The following is a 12,107-nucleotide window of genomic DNA, read 5'->3' on the forward strand; positions in this document are numbered from 1 at the left end:
TTGGGGGGGAAACTCCAGTTTGTCTTGTTGGTCACTGGCATGACAGGAGGCTTTGTAGAACAAATCCCGCCTCTGGGGTGGGAAGGGCTCTCCACTTAAGGCCTTTTGACCATTCATGTTCATCATTTTTGATGGCTGTATGCTTTTGAATATAGATCAGAATACTTGAAAAAGAAGATAAAGTATCACTTTCCCTACAGAATTCAAACTGCCTCTCAAATTTTATTTGCATGCCACACATTGACATAATAGCCTGAGTTTAAAGTCCTCCAAGACACTAGTTCAGGTAATAGAAATAGTGGTATAGATAACCGATGCCTTAGATAAGGAAAAAAAAGGATTTGAGAACATACATAGTAAATTTAGATTATATGGATCAGAAGATGCTTTTCTATGGGTTTGTGTATATACAGCTCACACACTTTACCTTAAATGTCTTGTCATCATTTCACATGTAGTATTTAACTTCACCTACCCCTCCAAGTGACTGCCCATTACGATTTCTGTCTCATTGTTCATAATCACAATATTCTGTAATCTCAAAGCTCGGCATAAAGCTTGTCCCTCTAATGCACATTTTTTTCTTTTAGCATTGGAAAGAACTTGGTCATATTGGTCTGTCCTTCATAATTTGGGGTCAGTGCCTATTTCACTTTCACCATCCCTTTAAAAGGCCATCTGAAGTTGACTACAGGGTCCTTTAACTAGCCATACTCCTTCATATGCTTTACACATACTGCTTTAATCATATTCTTATTTTAAAAAAATTTTTTTTAAGTTTGACTAGTTCCATAACTCCTGTAGCATTGTTTCAGAAATGTTAATAAGCATAAGCATCAGAGGAGCAGATTGCTTAAAAACAAGAAAATTGCCAGACCCCACTGAATAAATTCATGTGTAGTTGATCAGAACTGGGATCAGGAAGCTCATCTTTATCAAGCACCAAAATCATTTCTGAAGTTGAAACTTCCTTGAACATGCCGCCTCAGTTTAACACTTTTGCTCCCTTCACATTTCAGCTGTTTTGTATTTTTCTAGCTTATACATGAGGGCTGGGAGATAATATGCTGGTTATGCACTTGCCTAACACCCAACATGGCTTCAGCCCCCAGGACCAAGTGTCTTCCTGAGTATTGCCAGGTGTTGATCTGGTCATTTATAATAGTACTTAGATAGTGTGTGATTTTTATCATAGACATTATAACGACAATGTCTATGTTACTGTATTCTTTATCACCCGTGCACTCAACACCCTCTGCCACTATCATGTCACTATTAGTCTGCTCCTTCCTCTCCTTAGTCCCTGCTCCTCCTGCCTGTCAGTCTGTTTTATAATCAAAGGTAAGGGGGTTGCAATTATTTGATACTATCCAATATTTGTTTTTCTGTGTCCCACAAATGAGTGAGGTTACCTAGTATTTGTCCTTCTCCCTCTGACCTGTTTAGCATGGTGTCCTCTAGTTACATCCAAGTTCCAGCAAATGCCAAAATTCCATCTTTTCTTAGAGCTGCTTAGTACTCGGTCATGTATATGTAGCATAGCATTTTCATCTATTCATGTGTTGTTGGACAGTTGGTTTGTTTCCATATACTAAATATTGTACTAAATGCTGCAGTGAATATGCATGTATATGTCTTTTTGGATTTTTTTTTTTTTGGTCTTTTGGGCATAGATGCCAAGTAGACTCAGTGGGTTAAATGGAAGGGCTGTTCACTTTTGAGAAAGCTCCCTCCATACTGTTTTCCAGCACTGAACAAGGCAACATTCCCACCAATAGTGAATGATGGTTCCTTTTTCATCACATTCCTGTCAATACTGGTTTCCAATCTTATTGATATATGCCATTCTCACTGGAGGATACCCTTATTTATTTATTTGTTTGTTTGTTTGTTTGTTTTGGTGTTTGGGGGTTTTTTGGAGAGGGTGGGGTTAGGGTTTTGTTTCATTTTGGTTTTTTATTTGGTTTTTATTTTTATTTGCATTTTCCCGGTAAGAAGTGAGAATGAACACTTTTTCAGATGCCTACTGGCCATATATATGGCCTCTTCAGGGAAGTATGCCTTCATCTCCTCTCCCCATTTTTTGGTGAGTTGTAATACTTTTCTAGAGATTCCTTTGTAAGTGATTTACATCCTAATTTGAAATTTTTTTTATTTAAAATAATCATTTGGCATTTCATCTTCCTTCCAAGGTTAAAAATTCAGGTTGAAGCTATTTATCTCTAGCCAACTTAATAGTACTACAGAGACATCAGGTATAAAAATATGGGCCAGAGTTAGTATTGATAGCTTTGATTTAAAATTCTAGTAGTGCTTTGGTTTTTGGGTAACTTTGGCAAGAGTATTAATATTTATATGCTTTAGAGGTATTACTGTCCACACCATACCTACTTCAAAAGTGCCAAAATTTACCTACCAGAGTCCATTAGACCCTTTAGCCCTCTTCTTGGTAGTTTTATGGTCAGAGTCTAAGGGTTGTTCTCATTGGACATTGTCTATTTCTTGGCTTTGTTTCCTTATAAATAACACACGCGTGAGATCATCCTATGATAGTCTTTTTCCTGCAGATTTATTTTACGTAGCATGATTCCCTCCAGATCCGTGCATCACTGTCATCCCGTTGTTCATCAATTTGCTGGAGTGGGCACCAGTAACGTCTCCGTTCATCCTAGCTCTGAGATTTTAGCAGCCTCTCTTTACTCATCCTTCCCAACAGTGCCGCTTTGGAGGCTCTTTCAGGGTCAGGAGAATGAGACCCATCATTGTTACTGTTTTTGGCGTATCGGATACACCACGGGGAGCTTGCCAGGCTCTGCTGTGCGGGCAGGATGCTCTCGGTAGCTTGCCGGGTTCTCTGAGGGAAAACTAGACAATAAGAGGCTTCCGGGGTTTTGTTTTAGTCTCTGGATCTCTGCCATTGATGTAATTACACGGCAGGGGCAATTTGTGGGTGTGACTGCCTAGCTACTGGAAAAAGGGGGATCTGAATAGAGGAGGCCCAGTCCCGATCCGAGCAGGCGGGTCCTGCACACCTGGGTTCCTCTGCCAGTTCCTTCATGCTTGAGGCTTGTCCCAGTGTGTGAAGAGTGGCCTTGAGCATGACTGTGGCTGGGTTCCTGAGGTCTCTGCCCGCTGGGGCTCTGCTCAGGGTGAGGAGGGAAACTCAACTGGCCCCCTCGGAGGATTAAGACAGCCAGGAGCGGGGGCAGGAGACTGCCATATTAAGATCCATGTATATTGTAGCAAAATACCAGATTTCATCTTTGGGGGTTGGGGGCTGGGGATATAGCTCAGTGATATAGCACTTGTCTTGCATATATATGGTCCTGTGTTTGATCCCTGGCACTTCACACGCACACACAAACATTACATCATTTCTCATAGTTGAGTGGATTTGGGGGTTTTGTTTGTTTTTTGTTTGTTGGTTTTTCAGGTTTTGGTTTTGTGATCATACCAGGCAGTGCTCAGGAGCAATTTCTTACTCTGTGCTCAGGAGTCCCCTCTGCCCAACCCACGGCAGTGCTGGGGGACCATATTACTTATTCCAGGATTTCTAAACAGGGTTGGTTGGTTGCTAGGCACGTGCCTTAACCCCTGTACTATATCCCAGCCCTATGGTTGAATAGTTTTAAATTGTGCCATTGTGTGTATATTATACATTTTCTTTTTCTCCTTTTTTATTTATTTATTTTTTTTTAGAAAATAGAAAAGTTTATTGGAAGGTAAACAGAAGAGAAAGAAACTCCTCAGCAGGGGAGGAACTTAGTATAGGACTAAGTTCATAACACATTTTCTTTTTCTTTTTTGGGGGGGAGGGTCACACCTGGCAGTGTACAGGGGTTACTCCTGGCTCTGCACTCAGGAATTACTCCTGGTGGTGCTCAGGGAACCATATGGGATGCTGGGAATTGAACCCGGATCAACTGCATGCAAAGCAAACGCCTTACCTGCTATACTGTCGCTCCAGCCCCATAACACATTTTCTTTATCCACTCACCTGTCATTGGATATTTGGATTATTTTTATATCATTGCCATTATTAATAACACTACAGTGAACGTATCTTAGATTAGTGTTTTTTGTATTCTTGAATGTGGTACCTAGGAGTGGAATTGCTAAATCATATAGTAGTACTATTTTTAAATTTTGGGAAAATCTTAGTTCTGATTTCCACAGACTAAATTCACTAATGGTGAATGAAGAGATTCTTTTTTCTCCACATCACCACCAAAATATTGTTTCTGGGAATTTGGTTGGGGGGAGGGTATTTGTTTGGTTTTGATTTGGGGACCAAACCCAACTTATTCCTAGCTCCACACTCAGGGATGACTCCTGACAGAGCTCAGAGGACCTTACATGGTGCCAGGGGTCAAATCTGGATTGAGCACTTGCAAGACAAATACTCTCCACCCTACCTATATACTCTCTCCACCCCCATGTTTCTGGGATTGTTTTTTTTATATTGGCCACTTTCACTAACAATGAGGTAAGATCTTTATCATTTGATTTACATTTCCCTGATAATTGGTGGTGATGAGCATTCTTTTCATGTGCTTATTAAACATTTGTGGGTCTTCTGCTAGCTCTATTAGCTCTTCTCCCCATTTTGGGAGAAGGGTTTTTTTGTTTGTTGTTTGTTTGTTTCCTTCACTACCTTTTCCCCTGTTGATATTACTGAAAAGACTGGGATACACACATCTGCAGGGTTATGGTCGCTGTCATCCCGTTGCTCATCAATTTGCTCGAGGGGGCACCAGTAACGTCTGCATTGTGAGACTTGTTATTGTTTTTGGCATATCACAAGGTTGTGGTGCTCACACATTTAGTTGTGGTGTTTGCTGGGAATTGCATGTCAGGTTGCAAAGGTCCCCACAGTTAGTTCAGGTGCTTGAGAATGTTCTGATTTTGTAGTGTCACTGAGAATTGCTGTGGTGGCCAGGGGCCACACTCTTGGGCACTCTACTAGTGTATCTTTTTTAAGTTGTGGTGCTCACCAGAAGTCTCACTCTAGTTGTGGTACTCATACACATCTGGCTACAGTACAGTTGGAAAGCACTGAATGTTAGGTTAACCCTTAATCCTTGTAGTACTCTTTAGCACTCTGTCACTTTACTGGTTTATGGTTTTTGATAGTTTGGTGGAGTCTCTAGGTGGAGTGTATGTGTTATCAGTGATAGCTTATCTTCTTTTCCAAATTGAATCTTTGAATCTTTATAATTTTGGTTTTTGGGCCACACCCAGCAATGCTCAGGGCTTACTCCTGACTCTGCACTCGAGTCACTTCTGGGGACTGGAGCAATAGCACAGCGGGTAGGGCTTTTGCCTTGCACGCGGCTGACCCAGAGGTCTTTAAAAAAAAAAAATCAAAAAACCACATGTGGATTCTTCAGTTTAGTGGCATAAAGTTATTCATAGTATCTTACATTTTTTTTATATTTCTGTGGTATTTTTGTATTTCTTTTATAACTTCTTCCTCTCACTTCTGATCTTTTTTGTCATGGTCTTCTCTCTCTTTTTCCCCTCTCTTTGTGAGTCTAGCAGACTCTGCCCCTTCCAGCTGACTCTGACTGCTAGTAAACACGAACACCCCTATGGTGAGAAATGTCCCTGTGCCCCTCCCTGAGCATGGCCAGTTATCTGGGGCTCTCATTGCCTATGGGGCACCTGGAGGACATGCTCTAGCCAAACCCAGCCCCTACAGAGGTGGTTCAGCCGTCCCTCAGGCCAGTGTGACTAGGCCAGCTGAGGAGTGCCCAGCACTGGCAGCCTTGAACCCTGTTTTTCACTCAGGCCCTTTTGACCTTGGTGCTCAGGTGTCTCTGGGCACTGTCGATCTTGAACCCCAAGTATGTTTAAACTTGACACGTGGCTACCACTCAGGTACTTTCGATCCCATGAGAGGCTTTTTCTAGGACTCAGTGCAGTGATTGGGGCCCTCATTTCTCTCTTCACCTTTCCTTTCTCTTTTTATCATATTGATTTTTTCAGGGCCACAGGTTCCTGGCTTACTTCTAGCTAACTCTGCACTCAGGAATACTCCTGGTGGGGCTCAGGGGACCATCTGTGGTGTTGGGGAGCAAACCTATTCCGGCCATGTGCAAGGCAAGCTTCTACTCTCTGTTCTATCGCTCTGTCCCTTTTCATTTTTCAACCTATGTCTTTAATTGTTAAACAGGCTGTTCCTACATAACTAAAGATAGGTACTGACAACTCCCAAGGCAAGCACACTACTCGCTGTATTATTGCTCCAGCCCCTGAATCATATGATTGTTGTTGGACCATTCTCCCTTATCGTGGTAGGGTAAATGACTTGGATGACGCCATTCTATTTACTATAGGGCCCTGATTGGACCATTCCAACTCCAACTTCATTTTGGATGTTGGGTGGTCATGGAGGCAGTTAACCAATTTCATTTGACTACCTTCTTCGCTTGACTGTGAAGGGAAAGTTTGTTATTATTAAAATTTTGAATTGGCATTTTTTTCTCTTTTATTTTTGTCCGTTTGTTTTTCTGTTTTGAGCCATACCTGTCAATGCTTAGGGTTTACTCCTGTGTCTGTGCTCAGGAATTATTCCTGGCAGTGCTTGGTGGACCAGAGGGGTTAAACCCAGGTTGACCACATGCAAGGCAAGTACCCTACCCACCGTACTATCGCTCCAGTCCACTTTCATTTTTTTTAATCCAGAGCCATACTTGATGGTGTTATGGCCACCATAGTATGCCTGGCAGTGTCTGGGGAGTTGGTGGGGGAGTTTATGTAGTTTGGGGGGTCAAACTCAGTACCTTATGTATGCTAGCTAGATGTTGTATTAGTTGAACTATCTTCCCAGCCATTTCCTTTGTGGGTTTTTTGTTTAGTCTTTAGGTTTTTGGGCCACACCTCAGCATTGCTCAGTCTTATTCCCGCTTCTGTGTACAAGGACCTGGGGTGCTGGGGATTGAACCAGGCAGGCCATGTGCTAGCAAGTTCTTTACCTGCTGTACAGTTTCTTCAGCCCCCTCCTTTCTCCCATTTAACTATGTTCTCCTTAATGTCTAAAAAAAACTCCTTTTTAAATAATTATCTAGACTTCATATAATAATGCTATTTTATCAGTAGTTTTCTCTAGGAAATAATCAGGAAAAAGTAATAACATTTATTAGTAATGTAGGTATATTCAGAACTCTACTAACAATGTGTTCTTTTTTGTCATCTTCCTTAGGTTTAAAACTGGTCAGATCAACGGTGATTTGCTGATTTATCATGTCCTGCTGACTTTAAAGCCATATTATGCAAAGCCATATGAAATTGTAGTGGACCTAACCCATACAGGGCCTAGCAATCGCTTTAAAACAGACTTTCTCTCCAAGTGGTTTGTCGTTTTTCCTGGTTTTGCTTACGACAATGTCTCTGCAGTCTATGTCTATAACTGTAACTCCTGGGTCAGGGAGTACACAAAGTACCACGAGCGACTACTGACTGGGCTTAAAGGTAGCAAAAGACTCATTTTCATCGATTGTCCTGGGAAACTGGCAGAGCACATAGAGCATGAGCAACAGAAACTCCCTGCTGCCACCTTGGCTTTAGAAGAGGACCTGAAGGTGTTCCACAATGCTCTGAAGCTAGCTCACAAGGACACCAAGGTTTCTATCAAAGTAAGTTTCACTTCGTCTTGGGAAAATAATTCATTTGCTTTCTTTGCTGTTCAGACTGGCCTGCTCAGGTATTCTGGTGTAGTAGAGCAAATGCACAGTGGAGGAAACAAAGCTTTCTATCTTCATGCAATTCCTACAGACGTTAGTGGAGGCATATACTTATATTCTGGGTTGGACTAGAGGCAGGGAGAGTGTTGGGCATCAGTCAAATGGTAGGAATATGAAATGGGGAATTACCTACTGAGTGTTCTAATTAGTACCTGGGTTTTCTGCAAAGCCTTCTGAAGACAAACTGTCAGAATAATGTTAGTAATTATTGAAAGGATTCTTGATCCTACCTTTTTCTGATGCTTTCTCATGTTTTGAGAGCATTAATCACAATGGTTATTGAAGCTGGTTATTGAAGCTATTTGAATATATAACAGTAGTAACTTTTAAAACAGAAAATGTGGTTTGTTGGTTTGGGTTTTAAATGTAATGAAAACATTTAACGTTTTCTTCCTCATTCTACCCCCTCACCACCACTTTCCAGGTTGGTTCTACTGCTGTTCAAGTAACCTCAGCAGAGCGAACCAAAGTCCTGGGGCAATCAGTCTTTCTAAATGATATCTATTATGCTTCGGAGATTGAAGAGATTTGCCTAGTGGATGAGAACCAGTTCACCTTAACCATTGCAAACCAGGGCACGCCGCTCACCTTCATGCACCAGGAGTGTGACGCCATTGTCCAGTCTATCATTCACATCCGCACACGCTGGGAATTGTCACAGCCTGATTCCATCCCCCAGCACACCAAGATTCGGCCAAAAGATGTTCCTGGGACCCTGCTCAATATTGCATTACTTAATTTAGGTAGTTCAGACCCTAGTTTGCGGTAAGTTCTTTAAAAATTTATTTAGAGCTTTTAAAATGAGACCACTTAAGTTTTTCCTTATTTGGGGTGAAGGAGCCCACACTTGGTGTTCGAGAGCTACTCTTGGCAATGCTAAGGGTGTCAGGATTCAAACTGGGGTCATGGCCATAGCCACATGCTAGGCAAGCACCTTAATCTTTATACTATGACTCTAGCTCCACTGTTTTTAAAACAGCCTCTATATACTGTAAATTGGAAGTTAAACTATATCAGTTAATCAGCATGAACTCTTCAAATTGTGGAGTGTCCACGTGCACTATGGGATTCTGGAAACACTGATTCATACTAAACTAATGTATGTTCTTTCTCTAGGAACCTTCAAGTCTATATCCTCTTGGTCTTCTTAAATTTTCCCATGTTCAAAGTCTGTCACGATTGGGCCAGGAGGTAGTACAGCATGCTAGGCATGCCCCAGACCCTGTTAGGTCCCTGATACCAAATGGTTCCTCCACGCATCACTGGGTATACTCCTGGAAGCCCCCAAGTAGCATCAGGTGTGGCCCTAGAGGCCCCTGAATGCAACCAGCATGACCTGGGTAATCAGCAACAGGCCCCAGCAACACTGCGTCCTCAGGCCCTAGCATTGACCTGTCTGTCTCCTGGGCTGAGAACTGCCAGTGGAGTCCCGGAGCCTCCTCTGCACCTCTTGGGAGGCCCAAAAAACAAAACCAGAAAAAGAGTATAACACTATTAAATTTTATCAGTGTCAATTTAAATTATCATTGTCTGACAAAGGAGGCCTAATGTCCAGTAATCTAGACGTTACTATTGGCACACTTTCCACCCATGTGACTTTAATAAGTATTTTAAAAAATTGTCAGACAAGCATAGATGCCATCATAGAGTATAATTTGCTCTGCTAGCACTTAATAATCAGAATTTGAATTAGGAAAGAGCATGTTTAGTTTAAATTTACATCTAGAATCTACATCTAGAATTGTGCAGTGGGTAGGGCGTTCACCTTGCACGAAGCCGAATCGAACGCGGAGTGCCCCTGTCGGAGAGCCCAGCAAGCTCCCGAGAGTATCTCACCCAACCGGCAGAGCCTGGCAAGCTACCAGTGGCGTATTCAATATGCCAAAACAGTAACAACAAGTCTCACAATGGAGATGTTACTGGTGCCCGCTCAAGCAAATCAATGAGCAACGGGATGACAGTGATACAGTGACAGTGACCTAGAATATATCATTTTTGGCAAGGTATTAAAATTGTTTGAGATCTTTGTTTTTCCTTCTTTTTGTTGATGTTTTTGTGCGAGGGCCACACCTAGTAGTGCTCAGTAGCTACTTCTGGCTCTGTGCTCAGGAGTGACCCCTGAAAAGTGCTCAGGGGACCATATGTGGTGCTGGGGATTCAGCGTTGGGACACTAGGAGACAAGGCAAGCACCTTAATATCCTATACTGTCTCTCAAGCCACTGATTACTCATTTTTGGGTTTTTGTTTTTGTTTTTTGGATTTCTTTTGTGGGGGAGAGAGATTTGAGACCACACTCCACAGTGCTTAGGGTTAATCCACCTGCCTCTTTTCTCAAGGGACCACACACAGTGATAGGTATTGAACCAGGGTCAGATGTACGTAAAGGCCTGAATTAGCCCCTGTATTCTTTAACACTTCTCATGTTTTAAATAAAAAAGAGCTGGAGATGTACCTCAGTGATAAAACACATACACATCACTGAGGTTCATTGAAGCCCTGGGTTTAATCACTAGCCCATAAATATAGTAATAATAATAATAATAATAAAGGCAGCAATACCTTTCTCATTCTACAAAGGATTAATAAGTAGCATATACATTAGTATAGTGTATCACTTAGCTAATAGTTTTTGCTTAATCAATACTGTTTCCTCCTATCCACCCTCTGCCCCCTGCCAATTTCATTTTCTTTTTCATAGAGGTAACTCCTGTGGGGCAGGAGGGTATACACCAAGGCCATATATTGCCAGAATTCATGCTTTGGGCTTCAAACATGCCTGGCATGTACTGTGCACTCAAGCTATATCCCAGTACACTGGTAGTATGTTTTTGCATCCCCTCCTCATTCCCACCTCTTCTTTTCATGTTATAATAATTCTTTGTCCCAAGTATCTTGGGACTGTCAGAAATTTTAGGTAAATTTTTAGCTTCAGAAAATCTTCCCTAGGGTATAAAGGCTAGGTTTTGTAATGGGGAGAAGGGCCTTTTGGAATCAAATTATCTAACTTGAAAGGGAAAAATAGCAAAATTTCTTCCTCTGAGGGGGCCCCATGGAATCTATGAATGTCTGGAAAGAATACACATAAAATTTTGTGTATTCAATTTTAGAAGAATCTGTGATGCCTGTACCCAAGTATTGAGGAACCCTAATTTTTCAAACTGATAAAATATAAATAATAAAAGTGAAAATAGAAGCCTACCTTCAATCTGTAATGTAAAGTTTCAGAGGAATGCCAACAGCCTTCTAGCAATTGTTAGAATTCTAGTGAAAATGAATCTGTAGTCATCTCTTAGGAAATAAAGCATACTGATGACTTCTGCTTTTTGCTGAGGCATGTCATCTCAGAAAAAGTCTTAGTAGATTTGAATTTCTGTGTCCTTTCTCACCTTTGTAGCCTACTGAGAAGGACAGCTATAATTTGAGTTTGGACTTCACTGAAAATATGATAGGTCTCATTCTGACTTTGAATTGACCATCCTTGGCACCATAAGTTTCTCACATCTTATGTCTCAGTGAGCTAGCTGTCTTTTAGGAAGGCCTTTGATTACGTATGAGCCTCGTAGTTCTTCTATGTATGTAAAATTTTTCCCTTTATAAAAAGTCCCAAATTGATCAAAAGGTATGTTTTAGTTTTTACCTTAGAAGCATAACATTTTATTTCTGGTTCATTGTAAAATTTTTAAATAGTTCATTAGGGCCTGGGGAGGTAGCTCTTGAGTCCCTGAATTTGATCCTGGCACCAAACAGACCCCTAAACATCAGTGAGTATAGCCCTGGTATTCCCTGGGGCTGAGCACACCTAAGGTGGCCCTTCTGACCCCTATTACCACTGAATCTGAATATTTCCAGAGTGGCCACAAGGCCTCTTGAGAAATGTTTGGGAGTTCTCCACCCACCCCCAATCATACCTTGTCAAAGAACCATAAGTTGTATGTTATGAAAAAAAAAATTGGAATGTAAGAAAAATGTTCTAATGCAACTCATTTGTGTTTTCTCCTAGGTCAGCTGCCTATAATCTTCTGTGTGCCTTAACTTGTACCTTTAATTTAAAAATCGAGGGCCAGTTACTAGAAACATCAGGTTTATGTATCCCTGCCAACAATACCCTTTTTATTGTCTCAATTAGTAAGACACTGGCAGCCAATGAGCCACACCTCACCTTGGAGTTTTTGGAAGAGTGTATTTCTGGATTTAGCAAATCTAGTAAGTGATGATTATTTTGACATTGACAATGGCTTTTAGAATACTTAGACCCTCTCATTTGAAGAGTTTGTTAATGTACTATTTAATCAATTACATTTTCACTTCTTTGCCTCTTGTAATTTTCTTTAATCTGTGAATTATGTAATTGAAGAATTCTT

The 12,107-nt window shown here is 41.3% G+C and overlaps 1 protein-coding gene across 9 annotated transcripts in view; it reads left to right on the forward strand.

Annotated features, from left to right (window-relative positions):
- The window catches only part of NF1 (neurofibromin 1), a 294,661-nt gene that overhangs the window by 216,155 nt on the left and 66,399 nt on the right, over positions 1 to 12,107 (forward strand). For all 9 annotated transcript variants that reach the window (XM_055131786.1, XM_055131777.1, XM_055131782.1 and 6 more), the window contains 3 exons: positions 7,205 to 7,637; positions 8,170 to 8,510; positions 11,747 to 11,949. In XM_055131786.1, coding sequence (XP_054987761.1) covers positions 7,205 to 7,637; positions 8,170 to 8,510; positions 11,747 to 11,949 — 977 coding nt within the window. The remainder of the gene's footprint in view (positions 1 to 7,204; positions 7,638 to 8,169; positions 8,511 to 11,746; positions 11,950 to 12,107) is intronic.

Source organism: Sorex araneus, chromosome 3, assembly GCF_027595985.1.
Source record: "Sorex araneus isolate mSorAra2 chromosome 3, mSorAra2.pri, whole genome shotgun sequence".
NCBI lineage: Eukaryota > Metazoa > Chordata > Mammalia > Eulipotyphla > Soricidae > Sorex > Sorex araneus.